Source organism: Rhinoderma darwinii, chromosome 6, assembly GCF_050947455.1.
Source record: "Rhinoderma darwinii isolate aRhiDar2 chromosome 6, aRhiDar2.hap1, whole genome shotgun sequence".
NCBI lineage: Eukaryota > Metazoa > Chordata > Amphibia > Anura > Rhinodermatidae > Rhinoderma > Rhinoderma darwinii.
This window is the reverse complement of record NC_134692.1, coordinates 48,016,575-48,038,965: the sequence shown is the minus strand read 5'-3', so window position 1 is coordinate 48,038,965 and position 22,391 is coordinate 48,016,575. Positions and strand designations below refer to the sequence as shown.

General features: G+C 41.1%; 1 protein-coding gene across 2 annotated transcripts in view; it reads right to left on the bottom strand.

Moving 5' to 3' along the window:
- Positions 1 to 22,391, bottom strand: part of ERBB4 (erb-b2 receptor tyrosine kinase 4) — a 765,761-nt gene that overhangs the window by 169,485 nt on the left and 573,885 nt on the right. For both annotated transcript variants that reach the window (XM_075829649.1, XM_075829650.1), the window contains exons 13-15: positions 20,551 to 20,683; positions 18,187 to 18,280; positions 12,484 to 12,638 (exon numbers count right to left, since the gene is read on the bottom strand). In XM_075829649.1, coding sequence (XP_075685764.1) covers positions 12,484 to 12,638; positions 18,187 to 18,280; positions 20,551 to 20,683 — 382 coding nt within the window. The remainder of the gene's footprint in view (positions 1 to 12,483; positions 12,639 to 18,186; positions 18,281 to 20,550; positions 20,684 to 22,391) is intronic.

The following is a 22,391-nucleotide window of genomic DNA, read 5'->3' as shown; positions in this document are numbered from 1 at the left end:
AAGGACGCGTCACCAAGGCAACGGCTGGGAAGTTCTCGGTAAGTACGAACTTTTTTTTTTTTTCTACAGGTTTTGCGATATTGTGTTCGGCATTCACTGTCGAGGGTGCTGAAAGAGTTAGCTCTTTCAGCACCTTGGACAGTGACGGCCGTCGACTAGCCTCATCTCTATGATGGCGGCTGCGCGAAAATCACGCAGCCGCGCATCAGACACGGATGTCACACGCAGCTGTCAAATTGTTTTTGCGCGCGCAAAACGCTGCGTTGTTTGCGCGCGCAAAAACGCAACGCTCGTGTGAATCTGCCCTTAAGGCTAAGGTTTAGGTTGCATATTGTTGTAACCCATATTTAATTCATGGTGTTACATTTATCGGAACATTGCTTGTCTCAGGCAGGAAAAACGAAAGCAATATTGAGTAACCCTGTTAGTGTGAAAGCATTAGTTGGAGCCAGTGGTGCAAGACTTTTTGGTTAGGTTACCAATTATAAGTTGTGTGGCCCCAGTTTATGCAAATGTCTTTCAGATACTTCTATGCAAACGTCTCGTTTTGCCAAAACAAAATAAAAAAACAAAAATGGAAGATAAATAGCTTTCTATAAGAAAAAAAAGTCTAAACAAACCGCAAACCAGCTGCAAAAAAGCCCAGAACATAACACTATTATTTTCAGCATTTCAAACAGAGCTTGTCATGCACAACATCTTTCATGATGTGAATGAGAGATTTAAGGAAAGGGTTAACTTTAAAGTCCTTTGTCTCAGCTGTCACCAGTGACAGAAATAATTACAATGATTGGTTTTCAAATAGCAGTAAACAAAGAGAGCAGAGCATAAAGGTGGCGCCCTCCCCTACAAATTGGCATTAGAAATACCAAGTAGGCTTCACCTGTGCCCGCGGGAGACCTCCCAATGCCAAGGTCTTGTTTTTCTGCCCCTCTCTGGTTTTCTGGCTTACACAACACTGATCCCATGATTACTACCCACAAAAAAGCAGTGCAGATCACAGCTTATCTCTATTCGAATGGCAGTTAAATGGCCAACGCACAATTATTTTCTGTTCTGTTTCTGTATAAACCCCCAGAGCTTGAAATTGGAATTGGCAACTGCAGGGCAGGCTGATGTAGACCAGTGCACTCAATGGAAAGGAAAAGGTTTGAAGGACAGGATTGGAATTTCCAAAAAGCAAATAACCCCATGTTCTTATGGGCACAGATCTTGAATAGACAAACACCTGGATTTTGCTTTCCAACTCATTATAAACATTGACATTAATGAAGCATTTCCATAAAAATATGTTTTCTGTCTCTCTTGTCATGTAGCACTAGAGAGAAACATTTCAATGGCTTAAGAAAAGCTTAGGACTGCACTGCTTCGGATCCTTCCTAATGTGTCTTCATATTTCAATTCGCTTGCTTGATGACTCGTGTTGATGTGGGCATTCTAAGAGTGATTTGTATTTATACTCAATTTCCTCTCTTTTAAGAAAGCTTCTACCTCATGTTAGTAAAGATAACAACTTAACTGTCTCCAGCGTAAAAGACTTAAATCAAAGTGTACAGTTGGTTGACAAAAAATGTAGGTGCTTAAGGAACCAGTGGCGGATCATCATTAGGGTGGTACGGGCGGCCACCCAAGGCTCCCAGTGGGACCATGGCCGCCTGAACCGCACATGACCAAACGAGCCCCCTTATGCCCTGTGCTGGCGACAGCTACATTCACTTGTATCTGCATCCTCAGGATAGAGAATCGGTCACCTCTCCTGACATGTTTATTGTAGGAAAACCTTGCATTTCACAAAAAAAAGTATTTGTGCAGTTCAGTACTGATAGATAAATGCGTGTTATACTGCTATATTTATGTATTGCAGTATATTTTGATTTTGACAGGCTCCTATTAAAACCTGCCTTCGGCATTGGACCCCTAGGCTGCCATGTCAACCATGTCAACCATCGGCACACTGCGATCGCGTCAAAGGGGGGCTTATGCAACGTCAGAATGGGCCGACCGCCTGCTTCTAACAACTCAGATGACGCAGATGCTATTGAACACAGCATCTAAAGGGTTTAAGGGAGCTCATTACACACAGCCAACTGAACGGAGTGGGCTTAGGCAGTGTGCCCGCTCCATACTTCCCCACCGACCTTCGCCGTATATACACGGGGAACGTCGAGCAGGGGTTAAGTTTTATTGTCATGATGTCGCCCTTTTATTTATATATTGTTTTTTTTTTAGTACCTTTCACCTGCCCATACATGTGCAACTGAGTGCAGCATGTAATCGGGAGGGCTGCACAAACCCTGGGGCATTTTTTATTTTTCCCTACCCTCCTCCATTATTTAGAAATCAGTGCCGTTATATTTGGCACCCGATATTTATATAACCCCCTAAACTGTCAATGGGGCGTGTAATGGCAAGGGGGGATGTTACTATGGCTGTGACACTGTCCAATCAGCTACGGACAGTGCCAAAGCAAGAGCTGGAGAGAGGAGAGCGTGTGCGCATGCACGCTCTCTCTTATCAGCTCTCGGCAGACAAGGACAAGACTCATCTTGCACTTGTCTGCCGAACTGGCAAGGGGGAGTGTAATGGCAAGGGGGCAAGTCACTGCTACGGACAGTGCAAGAGCTGGAGAGTGGAGAGTGTGTACGCTGTCACTCACTCGTCAGCTCTAAGCAGACAAGTACAAGACTGATCTCTCACAAGAGATCCCAGTCTTGTCCTTGTCTGCCGAGAGCTGAAGAGTGAGAGCACACACTCTCCTCTCACCAGCTCTGCGATTTTAGCCACCTCCATGCCATTTATGAAGGACACTGGGTGAAAGGACTGTATAAAGCATAGGTATAGTGGGATAGATTGGTTTCAAGATGTAGGTATAGAATGGAATAATAAGGGGGCAAAGCTGACACCATAAATGTATAGGCTTATATACCTTGGAAGAGACAAGGTTGCTTTAAAGAGCTCGGAGCTGTGCGCGCATGCACCTGCTCTCACTCTTCAGCTCTCCGCAGACAAGGACAAGACAGTCTTGTACTTGTCTGCCGAGAGCTGAAGAGTGAGTGAGAGCGTACACGCTCTCCTCTCTCCAGCTCTTGCATGTCCGTAGCAGTGACACGCCCCCTTGCCAGTTCGGCAGACAAGTACAAGACTGTGTGATCTCTCGCGAGAGATCACTCTTGTCCTTGTGTTCCGAGAGCTGAAGAGTGAGAGCGTGCCCGAGCAATGCTCTCCTCCCTCCAGCTCTTGCTGTGGCACTGTCCGTAGCTAATTGGACAGTGTCACAGCCGTAGTAACACGCCCCCTTGCAAAATTACACACGCCATTGACAGTTCAGGGGGTTATTTAAATATCGGGCGCCAAATATAACAGCACCGATATCTAAATAACGGAGGAGGGTAGGGAAAAAATGTAAAGTGCCCCAGGGTTTGTGCAGCCCTGCCCATTACATGCTGCACTCAGCTGCACATGTATGGGCAGGTGAAAGGTTCTCTTTAATTCTGATGATTTTCACTATTGAGCATCTCTTTTTACCTAGGCAAGCTTCTAGGTGATGCCTAACTGCTATCATGTCTCCTATATAGAGAAGGGAAGATCCTGATCTTCTATCTCTATCTCTATCTATTACATTTATAAAACCTGCCACAGATGGAGGAGAGTGTACTGTAGTAATGAGCAGTGTAGCTGAGAATCCAGCACTGGGGTGAAATATAACTCTTATCAGCAGCCTGTGTCTTTTTTCTCCCTATGCTCCTACTCCCTCCTCCTGCTGCCCCTCTTTTTCTATAAACTACTATGTGAAGTAGCATGTGTTTCTCTCTCTGTTCCTGCTGTCTCCTCCTGCTCGCCTCACTATAAACTACTATGTGTGTGTGTGTGTGTGTGTCTGTGTGTCTGTGTGTCAGTCTTTCTGTCTCTCTGCTTTTGCTCCCTCCTCCTGCTCCCCCTTCCTCCTCCATAGATTTCTATTTTGCAGGCAGTGAAAAGACACATCTCCACTTCCTGCAGTTCGTCTCCTTTGCTCTTTACCTAGACACGGATTATGCTTGACAACAGGGGGTGGAAAGTAGATTACAGGAAGGAAGACACCTAGTGGCAGTAACCTCACACAGAATTTTTTATGGATAAAATGAATACATTTTAACAGTAAGGGAATTACAAAATGGATACATATATTTGAGGTATACTATTAGATTAGCATACATTGTTTGGAAAGTTAGTGTCTGTTTAAAGAGTGAACTTACTGTTCAGTGGATTTTCATGGAATTTGTCAGTTTATAGAGTGAATTACTTAAAGACTTTGTAGAATTTGTCAGCCTGTTGAAGGAAACTACGTTTAAATGATCATCCCTGGAGTTCACTGTTTACTTTTTTTCCCATACTTTTATTACCCCTATTCTGGACACCAAGTGGAGAATTTAAGTGATTCGCACTAGTTTTGTGGTGTGATAAAGTTAAAAATTGTCAAAGTTTCAACCAGTTTTCTGAGTATCACCAAAAGTGGGTCGAGTTAACTGGGAGGGGGCATGGCAGATTTATTATTACTAATGACAGAAAATGGTGTAAAATTTAGCACAAATCTATGTCTGCTGACTATTTTCTGTCTTTAGGCTAGTCCAAGATGCGCCAAATTTATTAAGAGGTGTACACCAGCAACCTTCAGCTTAAGACTGGTGTACGAAATGCCAGTCTTAATGAATCTGCCCCCGAGAGTATATATAAATAAATAATACAACTCCAGAGGATTTAAGATCCTACCTATATAGTACCTTTCGAGCTATAGAGCTACATCAAGCCATACTATTCCCCATCTTTGCTTGCATTATTAATGAGATTTTACTAAACTAAAATATAGGTAGGAAAACCTATAGTAAATGCTGGTTCAGCACCTTTCTAATTGTTTTCCTTAGACTTAGTTCATTTAGATGTTTCTTCCAAGGAATTAGGTCTTCACATACTGTGTTAAGTTACTGCTGCTTTTAGGAGGGATGAATGCAGCAGTTTAATACCAAGTAAATACTGCTTGTGTACACAAGGTTTAAGAATTTGCTTATTTATTTTAGGCTGTCTGACTACTGATTTGCATAGACTTGTAAATTCCTATTTATATGTAACGTGTCTCATTTTCTTTTACAAATATTGCTTTAAATTTACATCTACCTTCAACACAGGAATTGTTGTCTGCAAATCTCAATTGATGGGAAAAGAAAAGAAGAAGAATTAAGCCCAGTTCACACAGTTTTTTGGCGCTGATTTTGACACGGAAACCGTGTCAAAATCAGCGCCAAAAAATGTCTGAAATCGCCCTCCATTGATTTCAATGGGACGCAGAAGTGCTTTTTTTCCCGTGCGGCTTTTAGCTGCTCCTGGGGGAAAAAGGCGGCATATCCTTTCTTGCCGCGGTTCCACCTCTGACCTCCCATTGTAATCAAGAAGAGGCAGGAAAAACATGCAGCGCTCGTTTCCGAGTATTTTTTGCAGCCTTTTTTTCCCGCAGTCTTTCCGAATGTAATAGTAATGCTTGAATTATTATTAGTATAAACTGTTATACCAGGTGTACACCACCGATAGAATAATATGAAGTGAAAGGGGTAAGGGAGGAAGGGTTGGGAAAAGCTGGTATAACACTAAAAATTTACTTTTATTAGGTATATCTGAGATATTACGGAGTACACAAAATAAAATATAGACAGAATTTGGGTCATAATTTTACCCTTCGGAATCAATAGGCTGGATATCCCCAATTAATAGACCAACCTAAATTAGAAACACCTCTTTGAGGATCTTTAAACTTCTTGTTAATTATTGTAGCCCTAGTGTGCACCACCAATAATGGAGAATTAATAAAGGAAATGGGAACATGAGGGCAAGAAGTATTGGATCGATAGATCTGATAGCAAACCGGCTGTGGTGGGTATAGTTTACCGTGCAGGGATAGGGTGAACGGTCCCTTTAGAACACCCTATGTAAATTGTCAAATCCCTCTTGACTATTGGATGTTATATTTTAACGAAGTTTAGAAAACTTTTATTGAAAGCTTGCCAAGTGGGAATAAGGAGGGATAGTAGAATAAACAGGTTTGAGTAGTGGACTCAGGTATTTCGACAGCAAATTTTCATTTAAGTGCTGTCAGTAAGAGAACTATAATATACACGGGCAGGCTACATTAGAGTGAAGTTCAATAAGTATCGGAACGCAAGGTAGGATCAAATCAGACTTCCATCAGAAGATACAATGTATTGTATGGAATGTATCTTGCATGCACTTATATCTACTAGTGGAAATAGATGCTCATTGTGTTAGGGCTTAAATATTGTCAGCAATTGTGTTTGTAACTTAAGGCTGGTATGGTAACCATTCAGTTAGAGATCTTTTTCTGCCTGTATTCCAAGCAGTATTCACAACAAATTAGCTCTTCAGTTAAGGGAGCGATAAAGGACACAACTTTTAATGTCCATCGCTCACCTCACTAGTTACTGCTGTAAGCGGATTCGTCGGAGCCTTCCTGAGTACCAGGCGGCAGTCACAGCGAGTCTGCTATTCAGCTGTAGGAGCAGCGGTTAACCGTACCGTTTCTGTGAGCAGGCGTGCCAATCATCTGCTGTGTATATACACAGCTGGCATGCACGTCAATAGCTCCGTCAGAGCGGTGTGTGTGTCACCACCGGTCTAATGAACTTAACCCCCTTAGCGATTGCTAAATTGAGTGAACCGGGGTGAGTAAATTGCTGTGCCGACTAACAGAATGTGTTCTAAACTATCCCTCAATTGTTCCATCCCTGACCTACAGCCGGGCTCATCCCGACGCGCATTTCGCCGAGTATATCTCGTCTTCTTCTAGGGGCCCGCGGTCCTTGCATTAGCTCCAATGGCCACAGGCGAAAAACTCTACGTAAAACGCGGTAAAAAAAACATGGCAAAAAAGTGCAGGCAGATCCTAAATCTATCAAGATTTTTTCTGCCTGCAAAAAATTCTGTATGAACTAGGGCTTAAGAGAAAGAGGAAGAGGATCAGAAAATTCTGGTCCAATTGCCAGTGACCACCGGAACTCCTTCTATTACTCCACTCTAGTTTTTTATTTACTCCTGTATGTAATTTTATAATAAAGTATAATATTTGTATACATTATGCAAACATAAACCTCTTTAAAGAATGTGTAATAGGTGAGATGATAATGCACTATTCATTGTTGACACTCTTCCATGTAGATTAAAGTGTAGGTTTACTCTTGGAAATACTTTACTAATAGCAAATTGCTTAGTTTTAGCTGGGGGAGTGATAAGAATATTGAGTTGCATTCAAGTGATATTTATATTCTCTAAACATTTTACTCCCACTGCCACTAGGCTGCAGAATGACATTTACAAAAGTTTACAGTGCATGGAATGTCATATGTCAATCTGGCCAGACACAATAAGATAGCTCTGTGACAGCATCAGTCCTGAATTCTCTATTAAAACTCAGAGGGATAAGCGGCTGATAAAGACCACAACTAAAAGCCCTATTACATCGGCCAATTTTGGCCGGTGCAACGAGTGCCGATCAACGAGACAGCTCGTTGATCGGTGCTTGTTTGCACCTGTCCCAAGGAGCTATGTATGGGGACGAGCGATCGCTCCTCCCCATACATTATTATCATGTCGGCAGCGCGTCTCTCTGTTTACACAGGGAGATGTACAGCCGACAACGATCATATTTTACTTTTTTTAAAAGATACGATCAACAGATGAAGCAGCGTTTTCTCGTTCATCGGCTGATCGCTGCCCTGTTTACCCAGGGCAATTATTGGCAACGAGCGTTCTACGAACACTTGTCTGTCCGATAATTGCCCAGTGTAAAAGGACTTTAAGGATCAGACGGGTTAAAAACGCAACCAGTCCAACAATTGCTGCTAATTCACTTTGTGTAAAATGGCGGGGCCTCCTTTTTTACAAAATAATCCAGGCCCCATTTGGCAGGACTACTTAATGGATGGATACAATCAAAGACATTTTAAAATGGTATTGAGATTAAAGACTGAAGATCCAATAAAAATACAGAACATTCTGGCGAAATACTTTATGGAGGGAAAAGTCAAAACTGACCTCAAAGTACATAATAATAAAAATAAAAATAATAATAATAATGATGATAATACATATAATGTTAATTTTCAGTTGTAGAAATCTCTTAATAGATTTCTAATAAGGCCCCTTGCACACGGCCATAGCCTTAATCACGGTCCGTGATTACGGGCACGGACTGCATTTGCGGGCCGTGCTCCCATTATAAAGTATAGGGCGTGTCATATTTTTTGTGGATCATTTCTATGGCCCGGATACTTTCCCATAAATATGAATGGATCAAAATTATGGTCGTGTGCATGGGGCCTAAGAGTTAGTTTATAATAAACAGACTCTTAATTTTGTGAAAATATTTTATTTCAGCCCTAAAAACAAAGTAGATCCCCACCATTATACATAATTTATAAATATTTTAGACTAGGGTCCATATGATAAATGTAGATTTATTTAAATCAGCCTCAAAGCAGAGGCATTATCCAGCACTTTGGACAACTTATTAAAATTTCTGTTTAATGAATGCTTTTTTTAACGGCAAAAAGTGGATAGAGTGCAACCTAGGGAATAGCATGAAGAATAGTAAATAAAATAAAATCCAACATAAAGATTTTGAGACATTTCAGTTGATCGACAACTCAAATGACTTTTTACTTCAAATATTTTATAGGTTTTACATTTCATATTGTAGCTATATACAGATAATGTGGCCTACTTTAAGCTAGGGAAATTCTCCTCTCTGCACAGTTTCTTGGCAGCACACGATGTTGTGACAAGCCATAGAGAAACATCTCAGTTGGGTTAATGACCTCTAAGATATGTGTTTGTCATTCAGAAACAGCTGAGTTTTTAATTGACAAGTAGGGAGAACAGTATTTTTGCATGAAGTCAACATCTACTGCCATTCCTGTCTTGGGTATCTTTATACTGTATGTCCTTTATTGGATCTTGTAGACAGTGACTCCGAAAATTTTCATCTCTGGCCCTTACAGGGCAGGTTCTACATTTATGAAGAATTTTTTTCATCTTTTTCCAGAGCTTTCTATTTTTAAATGTAACAAGCAAGATGATTCAACAGGTCTCACTTATTTTCCTGATATTTTCAAAGAGCAAAAAGTTTCTACATTTAAAGATTATTTTTATTTTCACTGTTCCAAAATGCTTCCAAATCCTGTGGATATGTCATAAATGTCCAAGGTTAGAGAACCCCTTTAATAGGATTTTGGTGCAATACACTCATTTAGGGTTGGCGAGAGGTTTCACTGGTTATCACTATCGATTTGCAGCGATGGGATCCAGTCCATTTGAGGCAACATCTGCATAGGCTTTTTATTCTTTCATCATATTTGGATGTGTTTTATCCTAATCTCAGAAATGAAACTCAAATTGATCCTACTCTCACTGAAATTACACAAAAGTGCGCATGCCAGACATAGGGAAGTTACATCATTAGCCCCACTGAGGACATAAATACCAACTTGACTGCTTTCTCTTTAAAGGGGTTTTCCCACTAAGCACATTTATCAACTATCCACAGGAGAAGTCATAAATGTCTGAACGCTGGGGGCCCCACCACTGGGACCCCTACAGATCACTAGAACGAGGATCCCGACCCCGCTCCTCCTCACTGTACGATAGCTTTTCTAATCAGATTCTGAATTGAGCGGTGGTCGCCCCTGTGCGCTGCTGCTCCATTCAATGTCTATGGGACCCCCCCCTTTCCATCAGACCATAAATAAAAAAGAAGTATACTCACCTCCCCCCTTCACTTCACTTTTCCCCACCGGATCCGCTCAGGCTTCCAAAGAATGCCACGGCTCATACAATGTCAGCATCAGGGCTTTATGTGTGTCAGTATGTTGAATGAGCTATGGCATGCTGAGGGAGCTTAAGGGGACCTTGAAAATGAAAGAGGATCGGTGAGGTGAGAATACTTTTTTTTAAATTGTCTGATGGGGATAGGGGTTAGTCTGATGGGGGTACGCCCCACAGAGTGAAATGATAAAGATTTACACTATAATTTACACCAGTTTTCTGCCATAAATGTAAAAAAATTTGTTGGGCTATGATGGCCCTGCCACTTTTGGGAAGCCACGCCCCCTTTTCACAAAAGTGGTAAGAGCGGCATAAAAAAATAAATAAATCACAATTTGCAATGCAAATTTAAACATTTGGGCCCTTTTGCGACTTTTCTACGCCAGAAAACTGGCATAGGAAGGTTGATAAATTCCCATGTAAAACAATGGCAGTATACATGTGAAATGATCAGAATGTCGTTTGTTTTTTTTTACAGCACGCATGTCTATTATTTGCAATTGATCCAGTAATGGCTCGCAATAGGAATAAATATATTTTAATATTAACATCAGACTATAACCTACAGCACTGAACACGCGTGCCTTTATCCTGGTTATTTATTAATAATCATGTGGATTATTCAGCCCGGTGTAGCTGATGAGCTGCACAGACACGAGATCGCCTCGCTGCTGTCTCATGCTTCTATCCCTCATGGCTTTGTTGTAATTAGATTTGTGAAAACGGTAAAAGGTCTCATTGTGAATGGCAACAGCTGTTGACATGGACGTGTTATACTGAATAATTTACTGCGTTCATTTTACTTGGAAGAAGAGCAGCCAGCGTTGCCTGGCTCGTGTGGCTCTTACGACATTCCGTTTCCATGTCTTCAGGCTTTCGTTCACTCTTTTGAGTCTCAGGTGAAAACATAGCATTACTGTAAGATTATCTGGCATAAGATGAGTTGCAGAGCAAATGCAACAAGTAAAACATCAGCTTCAGTATGTTGTCCACTTCCGGCGAAAAGTATTTTTTTTTTCATCTCTTTTCTATGTTGTTTAGGCCAAGCTCACACATTACATTTGAAATGCTGTTTTCATTTGCATTGCCCTGAGAGGGGAAAATGTTAAAGTAGTCTAAATGTATTATAATCACTTGGTTTATGGTCGTAACCTGTGTGTAGCAAAAAGTATAGAAGTTAATTATTTTTTATATTCCTTATTGTATTGCATGAGCAGATTTCTAAAATTATACTCTTTGGTAAAGGCTTAAGGGCCAAGATTAGCACTAAGAATCTGTGGAGACCTTTTATCTGTAGACAGATAATCATATTCTGGCCATATAATATTACCATAAATTGCTTAAATAGTTTCCAAATGATAGTTTCATAAAGTGCCCAAGCGATACCACCATATAGTCAAAATTACTATGTAGACTTCTGTCCATATCTGGAATTGATGTTGATTTGGATTCATACAGTGTCCCTGACAATGGTGTGTGGGCAGACCGGACAGCAAAGGTTGGTTTTTAGAATAGCTGAGATGCCACTTTTAGAACCACTATGACATTCAATAATTTTTTGAGCATCAATTGGGTATTGCCCTCCTGATAATCTCATATCTCATGAAATCAATATGCCTGAATACTCATATCAAGAATACATGCCAAATGACTAAATTAACTTATGATAACTTTAATTAAAAAAAATGGAAAATACTTTATTGCAAACCCATGAGACTACTAAGCCACCAAGAACACTACATGTGTATTGCATGTCCATGATAACTTGTTTTATCACTGCAAAGAACACTCAGTACTTGTGAAATCTGAAGGACCATAAGCACAGAACAATTTGATTTAATTGCTTTTTTCCGTTTCTCTTTTCTGGCTTCCTCCCTCGGCTTTCCATTAATAAAGGGTTTTGCTCCTCGTAACGGTGTTCTCATATGCATGACACATATATCATGGCAGCTAATAGTCAGACTGGTAGCTCTGGCACCTGGATTACTTTCCAAACACAACTGTCAGCACCAAGGGGACAATGTGGATATATCTCTAGATTTCCCTGTTCGTTTCAAGGCTCCACTGTGCAAAACGCTGAGATCATGTAAAGTGGGGCAGGGATTGGCCTAGGAGACCTCTATTTAATCTCCAGTTGTAACAATAAGGTAAGAACTCAGCTAAACAATGTTTTTATTAGTGTTCCAGTAATTGCTGAACATTATGCCTATGTTTTGCTGTGGGTGCACATTCCAATTTAAATTGCTCAGCCCCTGCGGGACCTGATCCTACATTCCTAAAGATAGTCTTGGGGCATTAAATGAGAGCAAGGGGAGAAGAGATCCTATTTCAAGACATATTGTCTGCACACCACACACTTCTATCATTCAACCCCCGCTGGCAGGAACGGATTATCTGAGTAATATTAAAACAAGACAAGAGTATAAATATTATAAAGCCTTTACTTACAAAGGCCTTGCGACAAACTTTAGCTTACTGATAATGGTGTATTCAACTCCAAGTCAACGTGCGGTTAATATAAAGAGTCAAGTTCCTATGCTGACAAAATCAATTTCTATATCCTTGCGATATTCTCTAATGTTAGATCTTACGTTGTTAAAATATGTCCCAGACTCTTACCCATCAGTGCAGTTAGGATGGCAGGGGCGGCATTCTCTGTCCTCATCTGCATATTTAAAAATGAAGCTGTGTGCCCCTTGTAGACCTTCAGGACATTTCTCTACACAGTTAGGCCCATCTTTAAAGTTGGAACATTTTGCGCAGTTGTCAGCACCCTAAAGAAATATATATATATATATATATATAAATATTTTTATATAGGAAATATCATGATATATCTAAGGTTATTACTGACCCAAGAGTATAGATTCTCAATCTCTAAATCATAAGAAAAAATTAGCTCATAATTCAATTCAATTATACAAGCATTTACAGGTTCCAGTATACAGCGCTTCAACAGTATCATTTCTGAATAAACTTCCCTTTTAATTTGAAAGAAAACAACTTAAATGAAAATCGAATTGCACCAGAGAATTATTAGCATGCATCAAAAAATCTAAATAAGATAAACTATCATTCTTCATTTATAGGTCTTGAAAAACTTCAGTGAAAAAAAGAGATAAGAGAAAGAAAGGAAGAAAGAAAGAAAGAAAGAAAGAAAGAAAGAAAGAAAGAAAGAAAGAAAGAAAGAAAGAAAGAAAGAAAGAAAGAAAGAAAGAAAGAAAGAAAGAAAGAGCAATGGACATGCTTTCATTTCTAAATATACTGTACATAAAATTTAGTTACTAGAAGTTCATCTTATGGACTAGCTTCAAAGGGATGGGGAGACTCTTTGCCTATAGAAATGGGAATTGCCCATATGGACATAATGAAATTAAACAAACATTGCCAGAAAGCAACACAAAACTGAAGCAGCTATGGGGCATATAACAGTTGTTTTTGTTATCTTTCACTTATTTCTTTGAGCTACATATTTATTCTCCTGAAGAAACCCTTTTAGGTTGTAGTTAGATATGGACTGATGATGCATATGATCATTCAGAACAAACTAAAGGGGTTATCCAGGTTTTTAAAATTGATGGCCTATGCAAGATATTGCAGCGTTTTCCCATTCCACAGCACAAGCAAGTACAAACTAAAAATAAATCCATGTAAACAATGAAGAGGCTCATAGGAGCACCACGGCCCCCTCAAACAGCTGATCGGTGAGGGTGCTGAGAGTCGGACCCTCACAAATCTAATATTGATGGCTTATCCTAAGCATAAACCATGACTTTTAGAAACCTGATAACCCCTTTAATAGCTTAGAAAGGTGGTATATGTCCTTTATCTGTTATCACTGCCTACAAGATGGACTTCATCCATGTTACAAAGTAAGGGTCAAAAATAGGACAACTTATGCGACACAGTAGACGACACAATTTTGACTGATACGTAATATATTTTATTGTGAAGTTGGTTTTTCTTTGCAGTTGGGTTTAATTTAGAGGTGCATTTGAAGAGCTCCTCCACCAAAATGTACTTTAAGAAATACTTCTTATTGATATTGAAGACTGAGGTGATGAATGGCTACCAAGCTATGAGCTAACTCACTGAGTCATTTAAGACTAGGTTATTTGCTAGGGACATATTTTCTTTTACATGGTGTCGTCATGCTGTGCACCAGTTGTAATTACTCTGTCAAAGATTACTTCAGTTTTACACAAACCAGGGCTAGCAACTGCCACATTCAATTGTATGCGTCCTCAGGACACAGATACAATTGAATACTATGGCGGAGGAGCTCCCTGCTCCACCACCACTAGGCTAGAGGCCACATTAGGCCTGCAGCCTATAAGATGCTGGGCAAGAGAACCAGCGCAGGCTGGTATGATGCTGTTACTGGATCACGCCAGCCTGCGCAATGGTCTCGGAGCAGGGAGCGGGGCTAGTAAGTATTTTTTTATATTTCTGTCAAGGGGAGGGGCTGTGTGGCATCATCTACAAGGGGGGGTTGTGTGGCATCATCTACATAGGGGGCTGTGTGGCATCATCTACAAGGGGGCTGTGTGGTATAATTTACAAGGGGGACTGTGTGGCATCATCTACAAGGGGGGGCTATGTGGCATCATCTACAAGGCGGGCTGTGTGGCATCATCTATAAGGGGGGGCTATGTGGCATCATCTACAATGGGTATATAAACAAAAAGAGTCCAACAGCAATGAAAATAGAAGGGGCTAGCTGCTATACGGTAGAGCATGCTCCCCTGGTAACAAAATAGGCACTCCTATACAGACATTTATGCACAGAGAAAAGAAAAGGAGAATACACGCCTATATGTAAAACGTAACTTTATTGACATTAACATATGGTATATTTAAAATGTATAAAACAGATGCACACAAAGGACTAAAGGACACTGTTCCAATAACAGTAGAAAAAGACACATATGTTCAGACTGTGTAATGATCATGCCGGAGAGCAAGAAAAATCAGTGCTGAAAGTGGAAATACAGCCATATGGTAACATGCATAGCACTGGTATTAAAACTATGACAATGAGAGTCAAAGGCAAAACAGTGTGCACAGATAAACTAGTATATATACACAGTAACCATGGAGTGGCTTACAAAGCTGAACTCAGAAAACAACTCTAAAGAGGTGTATAGGAAGTTAGCTGAGGACAAGTCTCTTACCCATAAACGGCTATAGATGCAGTCTGGCAGTGTGCACTGGACCCCAACGCGCGTTTCGCACTTTGCTTCCTCAAGGGGTTGAGGAAGCAAAGTGCGAAACGCGCGTTGGGGTCCAGTGCACACTGCCAGACTGCATCTATAGCCGTTTATGGGTAAGAGACTTGTCCTCAGCTAACTTCCTATACACCTCTTTAGAGTTGTTTTCTGAGTTCAGCTTTGTAAGCCACTCCATGGTTACTGTGTATATATACTAGTTTATCTGTGCACACTGTTTTGCCTTTGACTCTCATTGTCATAGTTTTAATACCAGTGCTATGCATGTTACCATATGGCTGTATTTCCACTTTCAGCACTGATTTTTCTTGCTCTCCGGCATGATCATTACACAGTCTGAACATATGTGTCTTTTTCTACTGTTATTGGAACAGTGTCCTTTAGTCCTTTGTGTGCATCTGTTTTATACATTTTAAATATACCATATGTTAATGTCAATAAAGTTACGTTTTACATATAGGCGTGTATTCTCCTTTTCTTTTCTCTGTGCATAAATCATCTACAATGGGGCCTGTGTGGCATCATCTACAAGGGTGGGCTGTGTGGCACCATCTTCAAGGGGGATTGTATGGCACCATGTGTGTGCCACTATGTACAGGGGGGCTGTGTGTGGAACTATCTACAAGGAGGCTATGTGTGGTGCTATCTACAGGGGGCTGTGTGTGGAGCTATCTACAGGGGTACTGTGTGTGGAGTTATCTACAAGGGGGCTGTGTGTAGTGATATCTACAGGGGGCTGTGTGTGAAGCTATCTACAGGGGGCTGTGTATGGTACTATCTACAGGGCTGTGTGTGTGTGTGCGCTATCTACAGGGGGCTGTGTGTGGAGATATCTACAAGGGGGCTGTGTGTGGAGCTATCTACAAGGGGGCTGTGTGTGGCGCTATCTACAAGGGGGCTGTGTGTGACCTCTTTAATTTATTTTCTTTTAATTTATTGTTATGGTAACTACCTTATATAACTATATTGCTTGTAAAATGTACAAATGGTTTTATGCTCGAGTTACATTAAAAAAAAGGGGGACAAAATTACATCACATTGTTTGGTAGAGAAAGCAAACATGGTGAGGGGAAAGGAAATGCCGGGAAAGAAGTTGGGGGTGGGGCACAAATCGGAATCGTGCAGGAGAACCTAGCTACACCTCTGGAGGTAAGGGCTGAGAATGGACAAGGAGGCTTGGAAATATTCACACATATTCAGATGTCTGAATAAATAAATTTTGATAGAGAACCTTCTGCCACCAATCGATGTTTCTGCTCCTGCCCGATGACAGTTGTAAGACCATTAATTTTCATCTACTTCACATGTTTTTAGTTTAGTATGCAATTTTAGAAAAATGTAATTGCTCAGAAAATGTAGTGTAGAGCAGGGGTCTCAAACTCGGCCGGGTAAGTGGGCCGCATATAGAAAAAATGGGAAGTTGACGGGCCGCATTACTTTCAAATTTGATACAATACAAAATTATTGTTAATCAATTAGTTATTTGAACTACTATAACACTATATTACTAGAATAATAATACTACATTACTATAATAATAGCGCTAGGTTTAAAATTTGAGCTATTTCTCCACGTGCTATTTCAACAATCCAGCTTTCCAGTTTAAGTGTCGCTAAATGCAGTCCGGCGGCTCAGTTAGCACACATGTCAAGATTGGGCAGCCCCTTTTTAGATAGTGCCGCAGTGCCCACTGTGGATGCTGCCGCAGTGCCCTCTGTGGATAATGCAACACACCCCTAGATAAGGCCACAGTGCCCTCTGTAGATAAGGCCACAGTGCCCTCTGTAGATAAGGCCACAGTGCCCTCTGTAGATAAGGCCACAGTGCCCTCTGTAGATAAGGCCACAGTGCCCTCTGTTGATATTGCAACACACCCCTAGATAATGCCAGTGTCCTCTTCAGATACTGTCAAACACCCACTTGTAGATAACGCCACAGTGCCCTCTGTAGAGGCTGCCACAGTGCCCTCTGTAGAGGCTGCCACAGTGCCCTCTGTAGAGGCTGCCACAGTGCCCTCTGTAGAGGCTGCCAAATTGCCCTCTGTAGAGGCTTCCAAAGTGCCCTCTGTAGAGGATGCCCCAGTGCCCTCTGTAGAGGCTGCCCCAGTGCCCTCTGTAGAGGCTGCCCCAGTCCCCTCTGTAGAGGCTGCCCCAGTGCCCTCTGTAGAGGCTGCCCCAGTGATGTCAGGGGCTTGCCCAGAGCTGGAGTCCCAGGCAGAGCGCTAGTAGGCTCTTCCTGGGACTCCAGCTGTGCTCCTGACATCACTGGGACTCCTGCTCTGCGGAAGCCCCTGACATCATTGTCGATGTATGGACAGCGATGTCAGAGGCTTCCCCAGAGTCCCGAAGCAGAGCCGATAATAGCGCTCTGCCCGGGACTCCGCTCTGGGGAAGACCCTGACACACTGTCCATATATGGGCAGCGATGTCAGGGAATTCCACAGAGTCCCGGAGCAGAGCCGACACCAGCGCTATGCTCGGGACTCCGGCTCTGGGGAAGCCCCAGACATCGCTGTTCATATGTGGACAGCGATGTCAGGGAATTCCACAGAGTCCAGGAGCAGAGCCGACACCAGCGCTCTGGGCAAGACCCTGACACACTGTCCATATATGGGCAGCGATGTCAGGGAATTCCACAGAGTCCCGGAGCAGACCCGACGCCAGCGCTCTGCTCGGGACTCCGGCTCTGGGGAAGCCCCAGACATCGCTGTTCATATGTGGATAGCGATGTCAGGGAATTCCACAGAGTCCAGGAGCAGAGCCGACACCAGCGCTCTGCTCCGCTCTGGGCAAGACCCTGACACACTGTCCATATATGGGCAGCGATGTCAGGGAATTCCACAGAGTCCCGGAGCAGAGCCGACACCAGCGCTCTGCTCGGGACGCCGGCTCTGGGGAAGCCCCAGACATCGCTGTTCATATGTGGACAGCGATGTCAGGGAATTCCAGAGTCTCGGAGCAGAGCCGATACTAGCGGCTCTGTGTCCCGCGGGCCGCAGATGACAGCCCCAGGGGCCGCATGCGGCCCGCGGACCGTGTGCTTGAGACCCCTGGTGTAGAGCATTGTGAACAGGGTTTAGTCAAAATTTCCTTACCTGTCCATAACAAGTGGCGATGCCTCCATCCATCTTTTCACATTGACTGTCACACTTGAGACAAACGGTTCCATTGGCAAACTCTCGAGTTTCTCTGAAGACAATAAAAAGAGCAAAGAGTTATAGCAAACAGAATGTGGGACAAACAGTGCACTATAGAAATACTATATGATGATGGGAATTAACTCAATCGCTTTGTATTGAACTTTATATTTTTCATTAATTTCACTGGCTATTATTATTACTGCATCTACATTTATTTATACATTTGTGCAATATGCTTTGTCTATCATGACTGTAAAAGCAGGTTCTTTTTGATCCATCTTGAAATAAAGAAGGCCCAAGGACTGTCAGGAGGTCACCATGCACAGTAGATTGTTGGCAGATCCCTCCAAAATCAGCAGATTTCAATTCATGTTTTTTTTGTTTTTTTTTTATATTAAACAAGATTGCTTAGAGAATGGGATCCCTTATTAGATGTTATTGTGGGATAAAAAAATATACCCCCTGTTGGTGCTTGCTCACGTTATTACATGAACCAGGAGATCAGCAGTTATTGTTGGGGGAAATAATGGTCAATAGGTGACAATGTAATTCATGGTAACGCCAAGTCATCTTGAGTGAGAGCTGCTCTTTGCCGTGGCTACCTACACTTGCTATAGCGGAAGGGGTAGTACCCCTCTATATAGTCATATTATTTATATGGCATGTGCACAGGGGTTGTCCGGAGACTTTGTTTTGATTACAGTTAGGACAACCAAACCCATAACTCATTTTTGTGGCACCAAATACATTTTACATTCTGCAGACACTTGGATTATACATAGCAGTTCTGCACTTCTTGTTCACGAAGCGTTGCTGTAAATAAAGATAATATCAGAGTTTTGTCAGGAGAACGGTATATATAGAGCCCATCTGCATTACAATGAGAAAGGTACAGAGAAGAGATGAAAATAAAAGGGAAAGGAGAGAAGAAACAGAAGGCATGGAGCAGAATCAGTAGGGACAACATGGGAAAAGAGATAAGGTGACAAGTAAGATGGTAGAGAGAGAGGAGGAGAACAGAGGAAGTGCCCGTGATTTGCTGTAATTAAAATGGATGATCTCTCAGGAACGAAAATTTCATTACTGCGAAAGACTGTTTATTATTATGTTGTGGGAGGAATGAGAAGAAATTGATGTTGTTTTCTTAAAGTTCATTATGCTAGAGGCTGAGAAGAAAATGAATAATAAAGGGATGTATCTGTAAGCATAATGTCCACATAATGATTTCCTACATCAAATGGGTTAAATACAAGTGGCAGTATTTTTTGTCACATTTTTATTCTTAATTTCTCAGTTTACAATGAAACGCACCGATACATCTATTAGATAATGTATTGTGTGGTCCTGTCAAACAATTGTTTGAGAAAATTATACTGAACCAACAATGGCGTTTTTTGCTACGGATACAAAGCTCATTGAATTACCGATGAGATGCCTTAAATAAAAAAATCCAGTGCATTCTATTGGGATTTAGTAAGTTACTTTTGTCTGATTGGCCAAGAGACATCACATGGTCATATCCATACCACCTTTTAATTTACTGCCTGGAGTAGTATCTGCTGATTTACCGTCTTGCACATACCAAAGACAACTAAAAAATTAGGAGTTTTATGTAAATGCAGAAAATTAATAAACTACCCAGCCTGGTCCCGTTATGACTCATGCCACTTTGAGGCCATTAGCTTCTATGAGTTGGTATAAAAAAAAATATTACATTGATTACTATGCAAAATGTGTCAACAACTTTCTGTGATATATTAAATAAATGACTCCTGGGATGGTGTCACGGGAGACATTTTAAAGGAAGGTTTGCCTATTGTTAGGTCTGTCTGTAAGGCATCAGGTTGGAGGAAAACAATTACATTTTTAAGATTCTCTCTTTTCTTTATGGTAATATAAGACATACAGATATGGGTGCCATCTTGGCTGTGATCCACCACAGAAAACAACTCAGTGATTCCGAGGAGCAATATTTTATTATTTCCGCATTTGTATTAAAAGCAGGAGCTGTTCCGTTCCACTTGGAATGGTTGATTGCTGCAGTACTGTGCGCCATAAAAATTAGTCTCCTGTAAACAGTGATGGAGAACTGGGCGCCTCACTTCCTCAACGCCTTAATTCACCCCCAGAATGTGCACATATTTATACTATTCCAAGGTAAAAACACAAACAAAAAAAAACCAGCAAAAAAAAAACTGTAAAAAAAAACCCAGCATGTACGGGGCCTTCTCTCAGATCTAAATGATGCCCAGTTGTTTGTATCTGCAGGAAGTTATTGTATAAATCTATCTATCTATCTAGTTTACGTTCACTTCTTACCCTGATTTAATGTTGCAGGATCTCACACAGGAGTTTGAACGACTAAAGTATTTACAAAAAAGGCATTGTTCAGGTCCAGGTCCCCAACAACCAGCACTGGAGCAAAGAGGATGGCACACCATTCCCTCAGCAGCTAAAAGATATCAAGATAGATCGTTAGAGCAAAAGAGAAAAAAATAATTGTATAAATGAGCTAAATATACAAGATATCCTATTTTAATGTCTTTTATATAAATATTTCAATTACTGTTTTTAAGGGTTAATTACATGACGCCTCTAGATGACAACAAAACCTTTACTCCCATTATATCTGTTAATTATATCTAGGAATGGATGATAAGAAAAAATGCCAATTCAACTCTAATAATGAATTTGCCTAATGGGCTGTAAGAATGTACATTCTAAGATACATGTTTTGTCTACTCCCTAGATCCCCAACCATAATGGGTATCATGGTCCTTCAGATCAAATATTAGAAATAGACATATATTGGATCAATGCCTGCGGTAAGATGCAATCCAAAGGTTCCAATTACTGCTTTAATAGGCATTCCAGTAAATGAAGTGTATATTTATTAACTTCAAGTCATTACTATAGGTTAGGAATATTTCATCCCTGTGCTCAAAAATAGGTAAAGAATAACAATTCCCAGGCACTAACTATTATTAAAATCTTGAATTTTTTATTTTTTGTATTTTTTCTAACTATTATTTAGTAAATGTTATTCACTCATAACTGCTGTAGGTTTAAATAAGACAATCGATTACCAAAGGATACAACAACATTATACTATCATCCCAAGGATCTTTTTGTGCCGGGTTGGCATCTTCCTAGTAATTATGCAATTCCCTAATATGACAGTTAAAGTAGCCCCAGACCTTTTTTAATACATTGTTGGGCACAATACCGAATTTCCATCAGTGCTAACCCCTGACTGAACATTTTCATACACCCCCAACTGGGAAAAAGGTACTGTCCATACTACCATCCAAGAAAAAGCAATGCAGCATTCACTCCACATACATAGATGCACATATATACACATTCACTGCAGCTGCATGAATATACACCTATACAATATAGAGATGTGTTCACAGCTAATTTTGCTTGAAGTTGGTTAAGGACTCCAACATCTCATGAAACAAATTCAATATAATATTGTGACATACTAGCAGGCTGCAATATACATTCCAGCCATTGGTTGGTCCCACATAAACACATATAGCATAGACATCTCGTGAAAGCATGTTTTTGGTTTTTTTCAAAGCTGGTCATCTCACGCCACACATCTCATGATATGTTGAGATAAGAGGAAAGGTGAGAAAGGACACATTTGTACATGGTACACTTTCACCATAGATGTGTATGCACATATAAAACCTGCTGACTAGATACATGTATAGTTGGAAATATTGTACACACATACATACATACATACATACATACATACATACATACATACATACATACTTACATATATACATACACACATACATTAAAATACACACACATCATAACCAAAATTAGTGGTCTTTTAAAGGTGTAGTTGAGGCCAGGAGCAGGTAATGATCAGGAGCCTAGCAGGGTTGGGAAGGTCCGCTTCAGACCAGCCACCAGAACCTGCACACAGCCAGTGCAAGTTCTGCACAACTAATCTAGCGTCACGTGGGACATGATCAAGTGATGCACTGCAGACAACACCTGGTACAGCTGTACTATTTGCCCTATTATTAAAGTGCCTCTTAGGGTCCCCTTACATGGCCCGACATGTGCCATGTAAACGATCGCCGATCAACGAGCCAGCTCGTTGATGGGCGCTCGTTTGCTAATTTCACAAGGAT